General features: G+C 48.9%; 1 protein-coding gene across 2 annotated transcripts in view; it reads left to right on the top strand.

The window, feature by feature from the left end:
- Window positions 1-23,611, top strand: part of LOC112238617 (nuclear receptor coactivator 2) — a 173,599-nt gene that overhangs the window by 125,242 nt on the left and 24,746 nt on the right. Inside the window, exons 12-19 of one of the 2 annotated variants that reach the window (XM_042308401.1) lie at window positions 9,726-9,915; window positions 10,372-10,578; window positions 12,865-13,086; window positions 13,521-13,632; window positions 15,662-15,863; window positions 17,502-17,730; window positions 19,439-19,569; window positions 21,854-21,931. In XM_042308401.1, coding sequence (XP_042164335.1) covers window positions 9,726-9,915; window positions 10,372-10,578; window positions 12,865-13,086; window positions 13,521-13,632; window positions 15,662-15,863; window positions 17,502-17,730; window positions 19,439-19,569; window positions 21,854-21,931 — 1,371 coding nt within the window. Of the gene's footprint in view, window positions 1-9,725; window positions 9,916-10,371; window positions 10,579-12,864; window positions 13,087-13,520; window positions 13,633-15,661; window positions 15,864-17,501; window positions 17,731-19,438; window positions 19,579-21,853; window positions 21,932-23,611 lie in introns of both variants that reach the window. The other variant, XM_042308400.1, reaches the window with a different exon arrangement.

Here is a 23,611-nt window from a genome sequence, read left to right as displayed (position 1 = left end):
CAGCGTCATGACAGTGTTCTAGAATGAGAGAGTCGGTGTTCTAGAATGAGCGAGTCGGTGTTCTAGAGAGTCGGTGTTCTAGAATGAGAGAGTCAAGTGTTCTAGGTCAGTGAGACAGTCACTTCCACAACTTGTTCAACCTGAATGACTGACCTGTAGCCTACATCATGGTGAATGGGCTCTATAACATGCCACCGATCACATGACAACATGGGCAGTCAGCCGCGGTCCACTGACATGTGTGCCTCATGACCCGTGGTCTATATTAGGGCAGCCCAGCACAATCTATACAGTAGTCATGACCCGTGGTCTATACTAGGGCAACCCAGCCCAATCTATACAGTAGTCATGACCCATGGTCTATACTAGGGCAGCCCAGCCCAATCTATACAGTAGTCATGACCCGTGGTCTATACTAGGGCAGCCCAGCCCAATCTATACAGTAGTCATGACCCGTGGTCTATACTAGGGCAACCCAGCCCAATCTATACAGTAGTCATGACCCGTGGTCTATACTAGGGCAACCCAGCCCAATCTATACAGTAGTCATGACCCGTGGTCTATATTAGGGCAACCCAGCCCAATCTATACAGTAGTCATGACCCGTGGTCTATATTAGGGCAACCCAGCCCAATCTATACAGTAGTCATGACCAATGATCTGTACTAGGACAGCCCAGCCCAATCTATACAGTGGTCATGACCCGTGGTCTATACAGTGGTCATGACCCGTGGTCTATACAGTGGTCATGACCCGTGGTCTATACAGTGGTCATGACCCGTGGTCTATACAGTGGTCATGACCCGTGGTCTATATAGTAGTCATGACCCGTGGTCTTTTTATTTTAGCCTATGGCTGGATTTGGCCATTTGTGATGAGCCTATAAGCTACACATCAATAACAAGGTATGATATACAGAGATATATATTCTTAAAGACCAGGGCCCGGTTACCACAATCCTCTTGGTTCATTGTTAGAAGCCGTCGGATCCTATGGTTCTAATGATAAACTTAGCCTTAAGATGCTTTTGGCAAACCGAGCCATGTACCTCGTTTCCCAGAGCCATCGTTAGAACCGTCCTACAATGTTTCTTTTGTAGCCAAATCGTGTTACTGTGAGGTAAAGCGTTGTGGAGGAAAGAAGACGACACATTGTGTTACTGTGAGTTAAATTGCTGTGGAGGACAGAAGACAACACATTGTGCTGCAGTGAGCTAGCTAGTACCCTAATGCCTAGCTAGTACTACTAGTTACTGGCTAGCTAGCTTGCTAGCATTGATCAAACCAGTGGTTTGTTCGTTATGTTCGCCTCCCCTGATTTTGCCTTTTTAGCAGCACATTCACCACTCTCTCAAACAGCTAACTCCACCCTCTCCTGGCACAGGCCGAGGGCATAGCCTGACACGAAACGAACTCAACTAGTTAACTAGACGCTGCTCTGTGTGTTTGAGAGATGCTGGACAAAAGGCCATTTTTAAAACCATCCCTCAACTTCTGCCATGTTTACAGACACATCCCCCAAAAACAAAGAAAAATGGACTCTCGGAGAATGAAGAGTGGACCGTAGTGGAGATTCAGCACCGTGGACCGTAGTGGAGATTCAGCACCGTGGACCGTAGTGGAGATTCAGCACCGTGGACCGTACTGGAGATATCAGCACAGTGGACCGTACTGGAGATTCAGCACCGTGGACCGTAGTGGAGATTCAGCACTGTGGACCGTGGAGTGTGAGATTCAGCACAGTGGACCGTAGTGGAGATTCAGCACAGTGGACCGTAGTGGAGATTCAGCACAGTGGACCGTAGTGGAGATTCAGCACCGTGGACCGTAGTGGAGATTCAGCACCGTGGACCGTAGTGGAGATTCAGCACAGTGGACCGTAATGGAGATTCAGCACCGTGGACCGTAGTGGAGATTCAGCACCGTGGACCACAGTGGAGTGGAGAGATTCAGCACCGTGGACCGTAGTGGAGATTCAGCACCGTGGACCAGTGGAGTGGCAGATTCAGCACCGTGGACCGTAGTGCACTGTGGAGATTCAGCACCGTGGACCGTAGTGGAGATTCAGCACCGTGGACCGTAGTGGAGATTCAGCACAGTGGACCGTAGTGGAGATTCAGCACTGTACTGACCACAGTGGACCGTGGGAGATTCAGCACAGTGGACCGTGGACCGTGGAGTGGAGATTCAGCACCGTGGACCGTAGTGGAGGTTCAGCCCCGTGGACCGTAGTGGAGATTCAGCACCGTGGACCGTAGTGGAGATTCAGCACCGTGGACCGTAGTGGAGATTCAGCACCGTGGACCGTAGTGGAGATTCAGCACAGTGGACACGTGGACCGTGTGGAGATTCAGCACCGTGGACCGTAGTGGAGATTCAGCACCGTGGACCGTGGACTGGAGATTCAGCACCGTGGACCGTAGTGGAGATTCAGCACCGTGGACCGTAGTGGAGATTCAGCACAGTGGACCGTAGTGGAGATTCAGCACAGTGGACCGTTCAGCACAGTGGAGATTTCAGCACAGTGGACCGTTCAGTGGACCGTAGTGAGATTCAGCACAGTGGACCGTAGTGGAGATTCAGCACAGTGGACCGTGGAGTGGAGATTCAGCACCGTGGACCGTAGTGGAGATTCAGCACTATGGTAGATCAAATCCAGCCAATCTGACAAGTCAAGCCCATGCACAACTGGTTGCAACATTAAGAGAAAGTAGTTGTTTATAGATAATATGTCAGATGGCTAGCCCCCGGAAGAGACATCTTTTGCTGTAATGTTGAAGGGTGCTGGCTAGATGAAGTGTAAAGCTAACGTTAAACGGAGCGTACCTCAACAAGAGCAAAGAAAATAGGCCACTAAAGTTCTCATAATAACTTTTGCTTTGCAGAAAGTAAGCTACTGAGACAGACAGTGATGTGGCACTTAGTGGTGAGACTGAGGTCTCAGTGGTGAGGCTGAGGCAGGCTGCAATACATGCAGGAGGAAGGAAAGACCGATATTAGAGATGAAGCAAGCAGAGTGTGGGCAGGAGGGTCTCTGAGAGAATCTGTACTAATCTTATCAAACAAGTTAGGGGGAAGAAATAACATTTGTTTCAATATGAACGTCTCCACATCTTCCCTATAGGCGGTAGATACTAATTCCCATTTCCCCTGGTAGACGTAGACGTTAGATACCATTTTCCCTGGTAGATGGTAGATACCATTTTCCCTGGTAGATGGTAGATACCATTTTCCCTGGTAGACTGTAGATACCATTTCCCCTGGTAGACGTGTCATGTCTTTGGCTTTGCCGGATTAAGTGATATGACGTGTTATTCTATGAAATAATTTCTCTGTAATTAATATTACCTGATTAAGCTAATCAGGTGAATAATTAACTAGAAAGTCGGGAACCACAAAATAATGTTTTATAGAGCTGTTATCTTCCGAATAAACTCTTAAAGACCTAGTAATATTTTACTTCAATAGCAGTCAATATTTAATCATCACCCTGTTTAGTCTCATCTGAAAGTGGTAAATTCTTGTTTATCTTCACGAACCCTGGCTAACATGTTGAATCAGCAATACAACATTTGGTTTAATTATTTATTTACTAAATACCTAAATAATCACACATAATTACATTTTCACAGAATGGATCATACATTGATTACAAATGATGTCATAAAGAAAACATCCCTGCTGGACGGAACAGATTTGACAGCTGGTTACACAAAGAAGGGGGGTTGGGTTTGAGTGAAAGAGCGGGAAGACTGAGGAACAAAGGGAGAAGCTATGCTATCGGAAATCTTATGCATTCTAAATTAACGTCCATTTGAAAAAGGAGAATGCAATAAATATTTACTCTGAGTTGCGCTTCGGTAGATGGGAGGCCGGGTGGTCCAGCTTGGATCACTGGGCCTCTGAAGAATATCTGGTGGTAGGATGGATACTTGGTAGTACCGTCATCGTGTGGTAGGACATTTAACTCTGTCCGTCCTCTTCTAGCCAACGTCTACAGTTGCTGCTCTAACTCAACTGCTAGGAGGTATCACTTCTTTGGTGAATAAGAGTTCAAAGTTCATACCAAGTTGCCATACTTTAAGCTCATGCTATATTCTGGCTGGTATAGTCGAAATTCATCCTTCCTGGGTGTAGGTTGTCACCTTCACATTGAAATTTGATGCTAATTTCGTTAGGTTCTCTAAGGTTGGCTAAGTTCTGTAGGTGATCTTTGCCCTTTCAATGTGTGGACCTCAGCACACGTCCTTGGCACAGCTTATTATCTGAGCCCTTTTAACATAGGACTATCACCCTAGCGTCCTCGGAACAGAAAGTTACATTTTCGTCGAGGGCTTTATATAGTGGTAGGAGAGGGCATGTTTCATAGTTTACAACCAATGTCTCTTCACATGGGCGGGGCCACTGAGTGAGCAGAGCTTTAACCTTATGAAAACCCATTTCTCTCATGTGGAAGCTAAAATTACATTTCATCTTTTCACAAATAGTTTCATATTTAAACATTTAAATTGCACAACAATTTCATTGTGAATCTGATAACTAGAATGTGTAGACTTTCCCAGATACAGTTTATGTTGTCCTGTCATCAGTAATAATGTTTCAGACGCCAACTGATCTGACATCATATTCATTAAGTACCAACGCATATTTTCAACTGGTTGGATTACCGAAATATAGTTCCTTTCCCCCCACCTTTTGATGTTCCCAGACTCTCTATGTTTAACAAAGGCTTTTACAAGAGTCCCTCTGTAGAGTCAAGAGAGAGGAAAGGGAGAAAGGTATTTATGGGGGGGGGTCATAAACCTCACCCACAGGCCAACGTTGACAGTAGATACCTTTTTCCCTGGTAGTCTAGACGGTAGATGACCATTTACCCTGGTAGTCTAGACGGTAGATCCCTTTTCCCCTGGTAGTCTAGACGGTAGATCCCATTTCCCCTGGTAGTCTAGACGGTAGATCCCTTTTCCCCTGGTAGTCTAGACGGTAGATCCCATTTCCCCTGGTAGTCTAGACGGTAGATGACCATTTCCGCTGGTAGTCTAGACGGTAGATGACCATTTCCCCTGGTAGTCTAGACGGTAGATGACCATTTCCCCTGTTAGTCTAGACGGTAGATGACCATTTCCCCTGGTAGTCTAGACGGTAGATGACCATTTCCCCTGGTAGTCTAGACGGTAGATGACCATTTCCCCTGGTAGTCTAGACGGTAGATCCCTTTTCCCCTGGTAGTCTAGACGGTAGATCCCTTTTCCCCTGGTAGATGGTAGATCCCATTTCCCCTGGTAGTCTAAGATGGTAGATACCAAAGGTCATCAGTAACAGAAGCAGGTAGCCTAGTGGTTAGAGCATTTGGCCAGTACCCGAAAGGTTGCTGGATCGAATCCTCAAGCTGACAAGGTAAAAATCTATCATTCTGCCCCTGAACAAGGCAGTTCCCCGGGTAGGCCATCATTATAAATAAGAATTTGTTCTTGACTGACTTGCCTAGTTAAATAAAATAAAAACAGATGACATGGAACCTCAAAGGATTCTCATTGTTGTTTAAAATACTGTTTGTTCTCAATGATTTACGTGTATTAATAGCGTTAATGTTAGATATGAGTTGTGTCCCAAATTACATTCTATGCACTAAGGACGGAGGGAGTAGAGAGCGCGATCATGACATCATCCCTGACTTCATTAGGGTCCTCTCTCCCTGTCATATCCTGTCTCTGCCAGCGCTGCTGTGTGAAAACACAGCCAAAAGACTGGGTCCTGGACAGAGCAACTTGATATGGCCCACAGAGGACGCAGCCAAGTGGCCGTGTTGTTGTGTGTGTGTGTACTATTGCAAGAGGCCGGTTTTTGACTGTGGAAACACCAGCGCCTCTTTCCAGGCATCTGATCCCTCTCCTTTCTCTATGGGCCAGTCTAGTGACTATTCTGCATCCCAAATGGCACCATAATTAAGCAATAAGGCATGACTAAGGGCTGTTCTTATGCGCAACACAGAGTGCCTGGACACAACCCTTGGCCGTGGTATATTGGCCATATACCACAAACCCCCGAGGTGCCTTATTGCTATTATAAACTGGTTACCAATGTAAATAGAGCAGTAAAAATTACTGTTTTTGTCGTACCAGTGGTTTAAGGTCTGATTATACCACGGCTGTCAGCCAATCAGCATTCAGGGCTCAAACCACCCAGTTTATAATTTCCTATATAGTGCACTACATTTGACCAAGTCCCATAGCACTATGTAGGGAATAGGGTGCCTTTTGGGGTAGAGCCTGGGGCATCTGTCACAACTCATCCCTGCTCCACTACGTGTGTAAAGCGGTGGTGGGGGTGAATGTTGGGCTCCGAGCCGATCTGTTACAGGGACGTCTAGTGTGCTGCCCCCTAGTGTTGTTTCTCAGACACTACAACTTATTTACTCTCTGCCCCCCCATAGGTCTCTCTCGCCTTACGCAGTGGGGCAACTTAAGTCAATGTTTAGAAAGCCTTAGCTATAGTTCTGTTTATATTAGAGAATAGCAGGGTAAGATCTGCTGTAGTTTGTTTTCATATGGAAGTGGATGTGTGCTTTACTCTCTTTGTACAGTAGGCTCCTCCCCCTGTTATTTCTGCTGTGTGCGGAGAAAAGACTGGGGTGAAGGAGTTCGAAGCTAGCTGGGAAGTGTAGGCTAGTAGTAGGGGAATGGGTTCAGAGCACGGGATTATGGGTAATGTAGTCTTATTGTTGCAGCCTTAGATCGATCCTGGACAAACTTAACCAACGGTATTACAGTAGGTCCAAAAACAAGTCCAGACTTCTCATTTCTGCTCTGATATTATCCGTTGTTGATATCATCTAAATGTTTTTGGCGTGAATATTAACACACACTCCCACAGTATTGCTGTGTTTCTATTGGTCCTGTGCCAGCTTGGCCGAGCGACAGAAATGTCCTATCATTTTTTTTTCTGAATGTCTCCCATAATGCATCGCAATTATAATATCCATGCTGGAGGAAGACAGGAACTGTGTGTGTGTGACAGATGTATATAATTGCTCACACAGCCATGCAATCTCCATAGACAAACACCGTCAGTAGAATGGCAGCCTAGTGGTTAGAGCGTTGGGCCAGTAACCGAAAGGTACAAATCTGTCGTTCTGCCCCTGAACAAGGCAGTTAACCCACTGTTCCCCTGAACAAGGCAGTTAACCCACTGTTCCCCTGAACAAGGCAGTTAACCCACTGTTCCCCTGAACAAGGCAGTTAACCCACTGTTCCCCTGAACAAGGCAGTTAACCCACTGTTCCCCTGAACAAGGCAGGTAACCCACTGTTCCCCTGAAAAGGCAGTTAACCCACTGTTCCCCTGAACAAGGCAGTTAACCCACTGTTAACCCACTGTTCCCCTGAAAAAGGCAGTTAACCCACTGTTCCCTGAACAAGGCAGTTTCCCCTGAACCCACTGTTCCCCAAGGCAGTTAACCCACTGTTCCCCTGAACAAGGCAGTTAACCCACTGTTCCCTGAACAAGGCCCCACTGTCAAGGCAGTTAACCCACTGTTCCCGGTATCATGGTAAATAAGAATTTGTTCTTAACTGACTTGCCTAGTTTTTTTTTTTTTTAAATGAACTTACTGGAGAGGCGAAGGTTGAGAGCCGTACGTCCTCCGAAACACGACCCTGCCAAGCCGCACTGCTTCTTGACACACTGCTCGCTTAACCCGGAAGCCACTCGCACCAATGTGTTGGAGAAAAGACTGTACAGCTGGCGACCGAAGTCAACGTGCCTGCGCCCGGCCCGCCACAAGGAGTCGCTAGACCACGATGGGACATCCCGGCCAGCCAAACCCTCCCCTAACCCGGACGACACTGGGCCAATTTTGCACCACCTTATGGGTCTCCCGGTCGGGGCCGGCTGCTTCACGGCCTAGGATCGAACCCGGGTGATGTGGTGCCTCTAGCACTGTGTTGCAGTGCCTTAGACCGCTGCGCCACTTGGGAGGCCGTGACGGGAAATCTTAATGCTACAGCAGACAATGACATCCTAGACGATTCTGTGCTTCAAACTTTGACAACAGTTTGGGGAAGAGGCCCTTTCCTGTTTCAGTATGACAATGTGGAGTGGACCGTAGTGGAGATTCAGCACTATGGTAGATCAAATCCAGCCAATCTGACTAGTCAAGCCCATGCACCAGCCTTTGTCATTGTAATGGAACAATGTTGTAAATGTGACTGACCAACTCTATTTGGTCTTATGTAGCAAAATTAGAGATTCAAAGCTGCAAAATGGTAGATCCTACACTGCGTTTGAGGACCAATGGGAAAGTCATTCTGCTTTGAAAGTTGATAAACTTGTAACGTCACTTTTGAGAAAATGGCCCTTGAATGTTTTTGCTACATCTACTGGAGAGCCCTGCTTTGTCTCCAACCATTCAGCATCGTTCACACCCTCTTAAGCCTTAGCCACACCCATCTCATTAAGGATTCACATGTGAGGCCATGTGCTAAACAGAGTGAGCACGGTTGTGTAGTAAACAACCAAAGATTTCAAGACCTAAAGTGGTGAAAGTAGAAACCTACAATAAGAAGAAACTCCAGGGAAAAATACACTTTATCTTGTCCTTGGCCATGTTGTTTTTCACATTAACGTCTCTGGTAAACACACACTATATCAAATAAAATCAATGTTAATTTGTCACATGCAACATGATACACAAGGTGTAAACGGTGGAGTAATATTAGTTACAACGCAGTCATACACACAACCTTAGTTGGTGAGCCAGCAAGCTAACGTTCGCGAGCTAGCTAACAGTTATGCCTTTAAACTTGCAATGAAAACAACGTTCTGATCAAATTCTAAATGTTTAATAGCCACTCCAACCCGTACTCATGGATCCAACGCTTCACTTCCTGTCTTTTCCGTTCGGACTGGAGTAACAAGCTACAACGTTGTTGTCACGTCACTCCAGTTCACACGGATCTATGTGCAGAAAGTAGTCCATCACTTTTTCCTCACGGATCTATGTGCAGAAAGTAGTCCATCACTTTTTCCTCACTGATCTTTGTCGATTAGCGCCCGCTAAATTCAGGGGCATCGTTGTTGTTGACAGCAACACTTTGACACTTCTCCATGGCTAACGTTTACCAAAAACACAAAGCTGTAGAAGAAAGGATTATCCTACTGAGCAGATCATGTTATAAACAGAAGGTGCTACATGGCAGACCAATCCCAACTCGGCATGTCCAGCCCATCCCGTTATCTCAGCCAATCATGGCTAAGCGGGAAGGTTTCCTGTCTTTTTCCGTGGCTAAACCAACTCGGCTCCTAATTGAACAACTGTATTCGTATTTACCGATGTGTAGGGACTTTACACTGAGTCCTCTACATAAGGGTGGGCTGCCTGCTAGCGTTGTGATGTCTAGTGAAGGAATGAAGTCCGTGTGTTTAAATATGTCAGTTTCATGCAGCTATTCGCATAATTAGTATTTTTGTTGCGTTAGTGCATCATTAAACATTTTTTATTGGTCGACGTGACCTGTCATATTACTTTTCTCAGGAAACGGAAAAGAGCTGGGGACAGGAAGTCCTGCCGTACCTGTCACTTGTATTAAACGTGTGTGTGTGTGTGTGTGTGTGTGTGTGTGTGTGTGTGTGTGTGTGTGTGTGTGTGTGTGTGTGTGTGTGTGTGTGTGTGTGTGTGTGTGTGTGTGTGTGTGTGTGTGTGTGTGTGTGTGTGTGTGTGTGTGTCTAGTCGTCTGAGCTGGATGGTATCCTAGATGAGCTGCAGTGTGTCCAGCCCCAGCTGTTCGGTGAGCCTCGGCCCGTCTCTCTGCCTTCCTCCCTGGACAAACAGACCATCATCAACGACATACTGCACATCACCCAGGAAACCAGCCCTGCCAACGCCATGGCAACGCAGCAGAGGGGCATGGGGCCAGGCAGTGAGTGGCTCATGCATACCTGGAGAGAACACTCACTCACGTGCACATACACATACACACACACACACAGATATAGACATACATGCAGAGAGAGAACACACACTCACGTGCACATACACTCCCTGTGCCTGTACACTCCCTGAACACTAACAGATGACCTCTGAACCTTTATTGTGTGTGTGTGTGTGTGTGTGTGTGCGCGTAATCGTTTCTGCAAAATTGTGTACACGACCAATAAACTTTGATTTGACACAGACATTAGACGATTTTACACGGACCAAGTTAAACACACACATTCACTTGCATACGCACAAACATTAACACACACACACACACACACACCACTTCTCATAGCATCTAAATGACACTGTATACGACTGCCTCATCACCTCCATCTCCAGTATATATTTAGCCACACCAACACATCTCAAACCCTCTCTCTCTCTCTCTCTCCAGACTATGGCGGTGCCAGAGGGCCGGAGGGCCAGGGGCCAGCTAGGGGCCTCCCTGTGAGGAGCGTATCCCTGGACATGACCGTGTCAGGGGTCCCCCAGGGCCAGTATCCCCCTGTGGGAACCCTCAGTCCCTACACGCTCCTACAACAGCAGCAAGGAATTCTGGCAAACCACACCGCCATGATGTCTAACCAGGCCAACCTCTCAGGTGGGTGGATCGTAGTGGAGAGGTTAAGAACCTGTGTGTGTGTGTGTGTGTGTGTGTGTGTGTGTAGTGTAGTGTAGTGTAGTGTAGTGTAGTGTAGTGTAGTGTACACTACATAGGCAATAGAGACTGGCCTCCTCTTTACTCTTCTGGTCTAAAGTCTGGATCAGAGATGTCTCGTTAGAGAATTCTGTATCAGAATGTGATAAATGTTGAAAAGATCAATTTGATAGATAATGTAGAATAGATTGATTTTATGCCTTGACCCCCATGCTGTAGAATGGGTCTCTCTGTCTCTCTCTGTCTGTCTCTCTCTGTCTGTCTCTCTCTGCCTCTCTGTGTCTCTCTGTCTCTCTGTCTGTCTCTGTCTCTGTGTCTCTCCCTCTCCCAATCTCTCTCCCACGCTCTCTGCGGGGGGGGGGGGTCGATGACACGTCACACTGCTCGATTGACTCACTTCCTGTTCCTGTGGTAGGAAGTGGAGGGTCACCCACACACTCCTCACTGTGGCACCACTAACAATGCACAGCTCCAGTTAGACACACAGTTACATCTGAGTCTTTTCCATTTCCATCTTATATACAGTACCAGTCCAATGTTTGGACACACCTACGCTAAGCTGGTTGAGAGAATCCCAAGAGTGTACAAAGCTGTCATCAAGACAAAAGGGTTTGAAGATTCTCAAATATAAAATATATTTTGTTTCGGTTACGACATTTATTTGTTTTTATTTAACTTTTTAAAAAATTTTAAACCAGTCCAAGTCGGTTGAAGAACAAATAGTTATTTTACAATGACGGCCTAACCCCGGGCCAAACCCTCCCCTAACCCAGACGACGCTGTGCCAATCGTGTGCCGTCCTATGAGACTCCCAATCACGGCTGGTTGTGATACAGCCTGGAATCAAACCAGGGTCTGTAGTGACGTCTCTAGCACTGAGATCGCTGCACCACTGATTCCATATGTGTAATTTCATAGTGTTGATGTCTTCACTACAATGTAGAAAACAGTCAAAAGAAAGAAAAACCCTGGAATGTGATTCCAAACCTCTGACTGGTTCTGTATATAAAAAAAGTGACCTTGTCGCTTCTTTATCTTCACCCTGTGTCTCCTCTCTGTCTCTGTCTCCTCTCTCTGTCTCCTCCTCTCTCTCTCTGTCTCTCTCTCTCTCTCTCTTTGTCTCCTCTCTCTCTCTCTTTGTCTCCTCTCTGTCTCCTCTCTCTCTCTCTCTCTTTGTCTCCTCTCTGTCTCCTCTCTCTCTCTCTCTCTTTGTCTCCTCTCTCTCTCTCTGTCTCCTCTCTCTCTTTGTCTCCTCTCTCTCTCTCTCGGTCTCCTCTCTCTCTCTGTCTCCTCTCTCTCTCTCTCTCTGTCTCATCCTACTCTGTCGCTCTCTGTCTCTCTCTGTCTCCTCTCTCTCTTTGTCTCCTCTCTCTCTCTCTGTCTCCTCTCTCTTTTGTCTCCTCTCTCTCTGTCTCCTCTCTCTCTCTCTGTCTCTCTCTCTCTCTCTCTCTCTCTCTTCTCTCTCTCTCTCTCTCTGTCTTCTCTCTCTCTCTCTTTCTCTCTCTCTCTCTGTCTCTCTCTCTGTCTGTCTCTGTCTCTCTCTCTCTCTCTCTCTGTCTCTGTCTCTCTCTGTCTCTCTCTCTCTTTGTCTCCTCTCTCTCTCTCTTTGTCTCCTCTCTGTCTCTGTCTCCTCTCTCTTTGTCTCCTCTCTCTCTCTCTGTCTCCTCTCTCTCTCTTTGTCTCCTCTCTGTCTCCTCTCTCTCTCTCTCTCTCTCTTTTGTCTCCTCTCTCTCTCTCTGTCTCTCTCTCTCTCTCTCTGTCTTCTCTCTCTCTCTCTTTCTCTGTCTCTCTCTGTCTCTCTCTCTGTCTCTGTCTCTGTCTCTGTCTCTCTCTCTCTCTCTCTCTCTCTCTGTCTCTGTCTCTGTCTCTCTCTGTCTCTCTCTCTCTGTCTCTCTCTCTCTGTCTCTGTCTCTGTCTCTGTCTCTGTCTCTGTCTCTCTCTGTCTCTCTCTGTCTCTCTCTCTCTCTGTCTCTCTCTCTCTCTCTCTCTCTGTCTCTCTCTCTGTCTCTCTCTCTGTCTCTCTCTCTGTGTCTGTGTCTCTCTCTCTCTCTCTGTCTCTGTCTCTGTCTCTCTCTCTGTCTGTCTCTCTCTCTCTCTCTCTCTGTCTCTGTCTCTGTCTCTCTCTGTCTCTCTGTCTCCCTCTCTCTCTCTCTCTCTCTCTCTCTCTCTTTCTCTCGCTCTGTTTCTCTCTCTCTGTTTCTCTCTCTTTTTCTCTCTCTCTCACTCTAGGTCAGATGGATGGTCCTCGGCAGGGCATGCAGCAGGAGGGGGGTTGGGGTCCTGGGGGCCCAGGTCAGAGCGGGTCATCATCGGTCCGTCCTCCAGGGGTTCCAGGTCAGCAGGGGACGACGCTCGGCCGTATGGGGCCCAGCCCTGGAGGCACTATGAGACCCAACAGTCTGCCCGGCCCTGGACCCAGACAGATGCTGCAGTCTCAGATGATGGTCAACGGTGAGAGAGTGAATATCTAGTAGTTCTATACCTGGGCTGCTCTACAATATCTCATTCTATACCTATTTTCTAGTGTGGGGGGGGTCTATTGGTGGGTCTTAGCCACTTTCTCCTTGGGTCGTAAGAAACCCAATCCTTTGAAATCAGGCCAATTATTGTGGTTCTACGTACTACATGGAATGAGTAGAGCTTGCAGCGCCAGGGTTGTCGGTTCGATTCCCATGAGGGACCAATACGAAGATTTTTTTAATTGTGTTTTTTTTAAAGTATGAAAATGTATGACTAAAATGTAAATGTAAGTTGTAGGTGGACAAGGCTCCCACCTGGTGGCCAGTCACTTGTATAACATCCTGACACACTTCTCTCTAACCAATCACCTGCTCTCTAGTATATGGTTGTTTTAAGTTATGTTAATTTGAATCTCTCTTTAACAGACATGGGTATGGGGCCCCACCAGTTCTCCCAGCAACAGGCTCCACCCAATCAGACGGCTCCGTGGCCAGACAGCGTGATGCCTGTTGAGCAGACCCCCTTCAACCAGAACAGGTACACGCTGCTTTATATCGGGAGCAAAACACATACGAATCCGTTACAGGAAGTAGGTTTGAGTTCCATGTTACTGTATTCCTTCAGGAGTTTTACAGGAAGTAGTTTTGAGTTCCATGTTACTGTATTCCTTCAGGAGTTTTACAGGAAGTAGTTTTGAGTTCCATGTTACTGTATTCCTTCAGGAGTTTTACAGGAAGTAGTTTTGAGTTCCATGTTACTGTATTCCTTCAGGAGTTTTACAGGAAGTAGTTTTGAGTTCCATGTTACTGTATTCCTTCAGGAGTTTTACAGGAAGTAGTTTTGAGTTCCATGTTACTGTATTCCTTCAGGAGTTTTACAGGAAGTAGTTTTGAGTTCCATGTTACTGTATTCCTTCAGGAGTTTTACAGGAAGTAGTTTTGAGTTCCATGTTACTGTATTCCTTCAGGAGTTTTACAGGAAGTAGTTTTGAGTTCCATGTTACTGTATTCCTTCAGGAGTTTTACAGGAAGTAGTTTTGAGTTCCATGTTACTGTATTCCTTCAGGAGTTTTACAGGAAGTAGTTTTGAGTTCCATGTTACTGTATTCCTTCAGGAGTTTTACAGGAAGTAGTTTTGAGTTCCATGTTACTGTATTCCTTCAGGAGTTTTACAGGAAGTAGTTTTGAGTTCCATGTTACTGTATTCCTTCAGGAGTTTTACAGGAAGTAGTTTTGAGTTCCATGTTACTGTATTCCTTCAGGAGTTTTACAGGAAGTAGTTTTGAGTTCCATGTTACTGTATTCCTTCAGGAGTTTTACAGGAAGTAGTTTTGAGTTCCATGTTACTGTATTCCTTCAGGAGTTTTACAGGAAGTAGTTTTGAGTTCCATGTTACTGTATTCCTTCAGGAGTTTTTCCTGGCCACAGTGCTTCTGCTTTGTCTGCTCTTTGGGATCTAGGCATAGTTACTGTATAGAACTTTGACAACTCTCTCCTCCCCCTCTCTCCCCTCCTGTTACCTCCCCTCCTCTCCCCTCCTCCCTCCCCCTCCCTCCTCTCCCCTCCTCCCTCCCCCTCCTTCCTCCCTCCTCTCCCCCCTCCTCTCCCTCTCCCCCTCCTCCCTCCCCCTCCCTCTCCCCTCCTCTCCCCCTCCTCCCTCCCCCTCCCCTCCCTCCCTCTCCCCTCCTCCCTCCCCCTCCCTCCTCCTCTCCCCTCCTCCCCCTCCTCTCCCCTCCTCCCCTCCTCCCTCCCCCCCTCCTCTCCCCCTCCCCTCCTCCCTCCCCTCCCCTCCTCCCCCTCCTCCTCCCCCTCCCCCCCCCTCCCTCCCCCCTCCTCCTCTCCCCCTCCTCCCTCCCCTCCCCCTCCCCCTCCCCTCCCCCTCCTCCCTCCTCTCTCCCTCCTCCCTCCCCCTCCTCTCCTCCCTCCCCCCCCCTCCTCCCTCCCCTCCTCCCTCCCCCTCCCCTCCCCCTCCTCCTCCCTCCCCTCCCCTCCCCCTCCCCCTCCTCCCCCTCCCCTCCTCCCTCCCTCTCCCCTCCTCCCTCCCCTCCCTCCCCTCCCTCCTCCCCTCCTCCCCCTCCTCCCCCTCCTCCCTCCCCCTCCCCTCCCCCTCCCTCCCCCCCCTCCTCCTCCCTCCTCCCTCCCCCTCCCCTCCTCCCTCTCCCTCCTCCCTCCTCCCTCTCCCTCCTCCCTCCCCTCCCTCCCTCTCTCCTCCTCCCTCTCCCCTCCTCCCTCCCTCCTCTCCCCCCTTCCCTCCCTCCCTCTCCCCCTTCCCTCCCTCCCCCTCCTCTCCCTTCCTCCCTCCCTCTCCCCTTCTCCCTCCCTCTCCCCCTTCTCCCTCCCTCTCCCCCTCCTCCCTCCCTCCCCCCTCCTCCCTCTTTCTCCCTCCCTCCCCCTTCTCCCTCCCTCCCCTCCCTCCCCTCTCTTCCCTCCTCCCTCTCTTCTCCTCCCTCTCCCCTCCTCCCTCCCTCTCTGCTCCTCCCTCTCTTCTCCTCCCTCTCCCCTCCTCCCTCACTCCTCTCCCTCCCTCTCCCCTTCTCCCTCCCTCCCTCTCCCCTCCCTCTCCCCAGGTCTCTGTATGCCTCTCAGCAACAGCAGCAGCAGGAGGTGTTGTGTGTGATTCCGGGGCCCAGTGGTCAGAGTCAGGGGCCTGGTGATGGAGGTGGTAGTGATGAGGGGGCACTCCTATCCCAGCTCTACACCGTGTTAAAGGACTTTGATGGCCTGGAGGAGATAGACAGAGCCCTGGGGATACCGACTCTGATGGGACAGGTCAGTCTGTCCCTGATCCCAGTCTTCTTCTTCCCTCTAGCTGGCCTTTTCTCATTTGGGGAATAGTCTGTCCTCCACCGTCTCCACCGTCCTTTCCTTGAGGATAGTGATGTGTATCCTACCTGAGTCCTTTGCCGAAAAGTTTTGAAATCTGACACACCCCGTTTTGAATCAGCTTTTCTTGTGTCAAAGGAGAACAATATGCACCTGTTTTTAAAAACAATATGTTTCTTATCATTAATCTAGAAAATGACTTGCACAACTAACGTAATGTTATCCCTTCACATAAATGTCATTGGCCTGAGTGGAGAAGGAGTCTCATTTCACACAAGCACATTGTCATCCACGTTCCCTCTCCTTGATTATCTTTGAGAGAGAGGACGGAGGAGACGGAGGAGACCAATTAAGAAAAGGCCTCTGTCCTTTCTTCCTTTGTCTTAATAGTTTATTATCTCTGACAGGGTTATCACTCTCCACCATCTCTGATCTCTGTGTACCTGGTCTGGTGGGACATGTCAGAATCACTCTCCTCTCACTAGTTCCCATCTGTCTGTCATCCTTCTTTGTTGTCCAATTTTCCATCTTTTCTCCTTACTCTACCGTCTCTGTCCTGACTCTACCGTCTCTGTCCTGACTCTACCGTCTCTGTCCTGACTCTACCGTCTCTGTCCTGACTCTACCGTCTCTGTCCTGACTCTACCGTCTCTGTCCTGACTCTACCGCCTCTGTCCTGACTCTACCGCCTCTGTCCTGACTCTACCGTCTCTGTCCTGACTCTACCGTCTCTGTCCTGACTCTACCGTCTCTGTGCTGACTCTACCGTCTCTGTCCTGACTCTACCGTCTCTGTCCTGACTCTACCGTCTCTGTCCTGACTCTACCGTCTCTGTCCTGACTCTACCGTCTCTGTCCTGACTCTACCGTCTCTGTCCTGACTCTACCGTCTCTGTCCTGACTCTTACTTCTTTTTCAGCTCTTCCATCTCTTTCTCTCCTCCTTCTCATTGTTCTGTAGCTCCTTCTTGGATGTTCCCTCTTTTACATCTATCAGTTGATCCTTCTCCCCTCTCCTTCTCACCCCTCTCTCCTCTCCTCTCACCCCTCTCCTCTCCTTCTCATCCCTCATCCCTCTCTCCTCTCACCCTTCTCTCCTCTCACCCCTCTCTCCTCTCACCCCTCTCTCTCCTCCTCATCCCTCTCTCCTCTCACCCCTCTGTCTCCTCCTCATCCCTCTCTCCTCTCCTCTCACCCCTCTCTCTCCTCCTCACCCCTCTCTCTCCTCCTCATCCCTCTCTCCTCTCCTTCTCACCCCTCTCTCCTCTCACCCCTCTCTCTCCTCCTCATCCCTCTCTCCTCTCCTTCTCACCTCTCTCTCCTCTCCTTCTCACCCCTCTCTCCTCTCACCCCTCTCTCCTCTCACCCCTCTCTCTCCTCCTCATCCCTCTCTTCTCTCCTCTCACCCCTCTCTCTCCTCTCCTCTCACCCATCTCTCTCCTCTCCTCTCACCCATCTCTCTCCTCTCCTCTCACCCATCTCTCTCCTCTCCTCTCACTCCTCTCTCCTCCTTCTCACCCCTCTGCTCTCCTTTTTCTCAAATCCCTCTCTCCTCTCCTTCTCATCCCTCTCTCCTCTCCCAACAGGGTCAGTCTGTAGATCAGGATCAGTTCTCTTCAGACCCGTCCATGTTGTTGGACCAGAAGCCTCCAGTGTACAGCCAGCAGGACCTGCCACCTGGCTCCCATCTAGCCCAGAGAGGGTACCACGGCCCTGGGACCGGCAGACCCATGCAGGACCCCACACCTGGCTCCCTTCTATCCCAGAGAGGATACCACGACCCTGGGTCTGGCAGACCCATGCAGGACCCCACAGGTAGTGGTGGGAATTGGCAGGGACCACACAATTCAATTTTATCACAATTCTTGAGTTACGATTCAATACGTATTGGGATCATATACAGTGGGGCAAAAAAGTATTAAGTCAGCCACCAATGGTGCAAGTTCTCCCACTTAAAAAGATGAGAGAGGCCTGTAATTTTCATCATAGGTACACTTCAACTATGACAGACAAAATGAGAAAAATAATCCAGAAAATCACATTGTAGGATTTTTTTATGAATTTATTTGCAAATTATGGTGGAAAATAAGTATTTGGTCAATAACAAAAGTTTATCTCAATACTTTGTTATATACCCTTTGTTGGCAATGACAGAGGTCAAACGTTTTCTGTAAGTCTTCACAAGGTTTTCACACACTGTTGCTGGTATTTTGGCCCAATCTACAAACAAGCAAGATTTCTGGCTCTCACAGACCTGTAACTTCTTCTTTAAGAGGCTCCTCTGTCCTCCACTCGTTACCTGTATTAATGGCACCTGTTTGAACTTGTTATCAGTATAAAAGACACCTGTCCACAACCTCAAACAGTCACACTCCAAACTCCACTAGGGCCAAGACCAAAGAGCTGTCAAAGGACACCAGAAACAAAATTGTAGACCTGCACCAGGCTGGGAAGACTGAATCTGCAATAGATAAGCAGCTTGGTTTGAAGAAATCAACTGTGGGAGCAATTATTAGGAAATGTAAGACATACAAGACCACTGATAATCTCCCTCGATCTGGGGCTCCACGCAAGATCTCACCCGGTGGGTCAAAATGATCACAAGAACGGTGAGCAAAAATCCCAGAACCACACGGGGGGACCTAGTGGATGACCTGCAGAGAGCTGGGACCAAAGTAACAAAGCCTACCATCAGTAACACACTATGCCGCCAGGGACTCAAATCCTACAGTGCCAGATGTGTCCCCCTGCTTAAGCCAGTACATGTCCAGGCCCGTCTGAAGTTTGCTAGAGAGCATTTGGATTATCCAGAAGAAGATTGGGAGAATGTCATATGGTCAGATGAAACCAAAATATAACTTTTTGGTAAAAACTCAACTCGTCGTGTTTGGAGGACAAAGAATGCTGAGTTGCATCCAAAGAACACCATACCTACTGTGAAGCATGGGGGTGGAAACATCATGCTTTGGGGCTGTTTTTCTGCAAAGGGACCAGGACGACTGATCCGTGTAAAGGAAATAATGAATGGGGCCATGTATCGTGAGATTTTGAGTGAAAACCTCCTTCCATCAGCAAGGGCATTGAAGATGAAACGTGACTGGGTCTTTCAGCATGACAATGATCCCAAACACACCGCCCGAGCAACGAAGGAGTGGCTTCGTAAGAAGCATTTCTAGGTCCTGGAGTGGCCTAGCCAGTCTCCAGATCTCAACCCCATAGAAAATCTTTGGAGGGAGTTGAAAGTCTGTGTTGCCCAGCAACAGACCCAAAACATCACTGCTCTAGAGGAGATCTGCATGGAGGAATGGGCCAAAATACCAGCAACAGTGTGTGAAAACCTTGTGAAGACAGAAAACGTTTGACCTCTGTCATTGCCAACAAAGTGTATATAACAAAGTATTGTATTACAATTCTATATGTATTGTGATTCGATATTCCAAACACATTGACTATATGCCTGCTGCAAAGGGAGAAGACATGAAAAAGCCATGAAAAAGTAATAATTTTCCTCCTCTACCCACAGGGCAAGGCTTCCACCCCATGGCTGTCCAGATGGGCCCCAGACCAGGATACCCCATCATGAGGCTGAGGCCCCAGGCAGTGGTTCCTAACCAGCCTAATACACTGAGGTTACAGCTGCAGCACCGGCTACAGGTACAACAGGTACAGAGACGGACGGACGGACGGAGAGACGGACCGGCAGGGAGTGAGTGAGGGAGGGAGGGACGGACGGACGGACAGACGGAGAGACAGGCAGGGACTGAGTGAGGGAGGGACGGACGGACGGAGAGAGAGAGACGGACGGAGAGACGGACGGATGGACTGAGAGACAGGCAGACGGACGGAGAGACAGACGGACTGAGACACGGACGGAGGGAGAGAGAGACGGACTGAGAGACAGACGGACGGACGGAGACACAGACGGACGGAGATACGGACAGACGGAGGGAAAGACAGGCGGAGGGAGGGAGGGAGGGAGGGAGAGACGGACGGACGGAGGGAGAGACGGGCGGACGGAGGGAGAGACGGACGGACGGAGGGAGGGACAGACGGACGGAGGGAGAGACGGACGGACGGAGGGAGAGACGGACGGAGGGAGAGACGGACGGACGGAGGGAGAGACGGACGGAGGGAGAGACGGACAGACGGAGAGACGGACAGACGGAGAGACGGAGGGAGGGAGAGACAGAGAGACGGAGGGACGGACGGAGAGACGGAGGGAGAGACGGACGGAGGGAGAGACGGAGGCAGGAACTGACGGAGAGACGGATGGAGAGACTGAGGGACGGACGGACGGAGAGACTGAGGGACGGACGGACGGAGAGACTGAGGGACGGACGGACGGAGAGACTGAGGGACGGACGGACGGAGAGACTGAGGGACGGACGGAAGGAGAGACTGAGGGACGGACGGACGGAGAGACTGAGGGACGGACGGACGGAGAGACTGAGGGACGGACGGACGGAGAGACTGAGGGACGGACGGACGGAGAGACTGAGGGACGGACGGACGGAGAGACTGAGGGACGGACGGACGGAGAGACTGAGGGACGGACGGACGGAGAGACTGAGGGACGGACGGACGGAGAGACTGAGGGACGGACGGACGAAGTGACTGAGGGACGGACGGACGGACGGAGAGACTGAAGGACGGACGGACGAGGCGGAAGGACGGACGGATGGTCGGTCGGAGAGACTGAAGGACGGACGGAGAGGCTGAAGGACGGGCGGAGAGACTGAAGGACGGACGGACGGAGAGACTGAAGGACGGACGGAGAGACTGGAGAGACGGACAGAGAGAGAGACGGACGGACGGATGGATGGAGAGCGAGACGGAAGGGCGGAGAGGCGGAAGGACGGACGGAGGGAAGAACGGACGGAGTGACGGAAGGACGGACGGACGGAGAGACGGAAGGACGGACGGAGAGACGGAAGGACGGACGGACGTAGAGACTGGACGGACGGACGGAGAGACTGAAGGACGGACGGATGGAGAGACGGAAGGACGGACGGAGAGACTGGAGAGACGGACAGAGAGAGAGATGGAGAGAGAGACGGACGGACGGACGGATGGATGGAGAGCGAGACGGAAGGGCGGAGAGGCGGAAGGGCGGACGGAGGGAAGAACGGACGGAGTGACGGAAGGACGGAGAGACGGAAGGGCGGACGGAGAGACGGAAGGACGGACGGAGAGACGGAAGGACGGACGGAGAGACTGAAGGACGGATGGTCGGAGAGACTGAGGGACGGACGGTCGGAGAGACTGAGGGACGGACGGTCGGAGAGACTGAGGGACGGACGGTCGGAGAGACTGAAGGACGGAGAGACTGAAGGACGGATGGTCGGAGAGACTGAGGGACGGACGGAGAGACTGAGGGACGGACGGAGAGACTGAGGGACGGACGGAGAGACTGAGGGACGGACGGAGAGACTGAGGGACGGACGGAGAGACGGACGGACGGACGGAGAGACGGACGGACGGAGGGAAGGACGGATGGACGGAGAGACTGAAGGACGGACGGAGAGACTGAAGGAAGGACGGACGGACGGAGAAATGGACAGAGAGACGGACGGAGGGAGAGAGAGTGGGAGATGGAGACGGACTGACGGAGAGACATCACAGGCAGATCACTGACTAAACAGACTGTTACAACTGGTCACTACTGGGCTTCATATAACCACCCAGTGAGGCCAGGTCGATAGCTGTTGCGTGGGGGGGAAGTGTAACCGGACAAGGTCTGGCCAGGTCTTCACAATGTGGGTTTCCTGTTTGGGTATTGTGTTGCTTATCACAGCCTTGACTAGTGGGGATGTTACGCTCGATACTAGAGCTCTGGGGTCACGTCAAAGCAGTGTGCCGATCCCTGTATGGCTTTTTCAGAAGCATGACATTAATGTGTGTCGATGGTATAAAGAACCTGTTAACCTGTTCTCCTCAGAACCGCCAGCCAATGATGAACCAGATGAGTGGAGTGTCCAATATGAACCCAACTTTACAGTCCAACAACCCCAACCAGGTAACTGAGATTATATATCAATATGAACCTCTACAGTCCAACATCCCCAACCAGGTAACTGAGATTATATATCAATATGAACCTCTACAGTCCAACATCCCCAACCAGGTAACTGAGATTATATATCAATATGAACCTCTACAGTCCAACATCCCAACCAGGTAACTGAGATTATATATCAATATGAAACTCTACAGTCCAACATCCCCAACCAGGTAACTGAGATTATATATCAATATGAACCTCTACAGTCCAACATCCCCAACCAGGTAACTGAGATTATATATCAATATGAACCTCTACAGTCCAACATCCCCAACCAGGTAACTGAGATTATATATCAATATGAACCTCTACAGTCCAACATCCCCAACCAGGTAACTGAGATTATATATCAATATGAACCTCTACAGTCCAACATCCCAACCAGGTAACTGAGATTATATATCAATATGAACCTCTACAGTCCAACAACACAACTGAGATTATATATCAATATGAACCTCTACAGTCCAACAACCCAACCAGGTAACTGAGATTATATATCAATATGAACCAAACTCTACAGTCCAACATCCCCAACCAGGTAACTGAGATTATATATCAATATGAACCTCTACAGTCCAACATCCCAACCAGGTAACTGAGATTATATATCAATATGAACCTCTACAGTCCAACATCCCAACCAGGTAACTGAGATTATATATCAATATGAACCAACCTCTACAGTCCAACATCCCCAACCAGGTAACTGAGATTATATATCAATATGAACCTCTACAGTCCAACAACCCAACCAGGTAACTGAGATTATATATCAATATGAACCAACCTCTACAGTCCAACATCCCCAACCAGGTAACTGAGATTATATATCAATATGAACCTCTACAGTCCAACAACACAAACTGAGATTATATATCAATATGAACCTCTACAGTCCAACAACCCCAACCAGGTAACTGAGATTATATATCAATATGAACCAAACTTTACAGTCCAACATCCCCAACCAGGTAACTGAGATTATATATCAATATGAACCTCTGCAGTCCAACATCCCAACCAGGTAACTGAGATTATATATCAATATGAACCTCTACAGTCCAACATCCCAACCAGGTAACTGAGATTATATATCAATATGAACCTCTACAGTCCAACATCCCAACCAGGTAACTGAGATTATATATCAATATGAACCTCTACAGTCCAACATCCCAACCAGGTAACTGAGATTATATATCAATATGAACCAACCTCTACAGTCCAACATCCCCAACCAGGTAACTGAGATTATATATCAATATGAACCTCTACAGTCCAACACCCCCAACCAGGTAACTGAGATTATATATCAATATGAACTTCTACAGTCCAACAACCCCAACCAGGTAACTGAGATTATATATCAATATGAACCTCTGCAGTCCAACATCCCAACCAGGTAACTGAGATTATATATCAATATGAACCTCTACAGTCCAACATCCCCAACCAGGTAACTGAGATTATATATCAATATGAACCTCTGCAGTCCAACATCCCAACCAGGTAACTGAGATTATATATCAATATGAACCTCTACAGTCCAACATCCCCAACCAGGTAACTGAGATTATATATCAATATGAACCTCTACAGTCCAACATCCCAACCAGGTAACTTCCTGACTCG

The sequence above is a fragment of the Oncorhynchus tshawytscha genome, linkage group LG29, assembly GCF_018296145.1.
Source record: "Oncorhynchus tshawytscha isolate Ot180627B linkage group LG29, Otsh_v2.0, whole genome shotgun sequence".
Taxonomy (NCBI): domain Eukaryota; kingdom Metazoa; phylum Chordata; class Actinopteri; order Salmoniformes; family Salmonidae; genus Oncorhynchus; species Oncorhynchus tshawytscha.
This window is presented reverse-complemented; position numbering and strand designations above follow the sequence as displayed.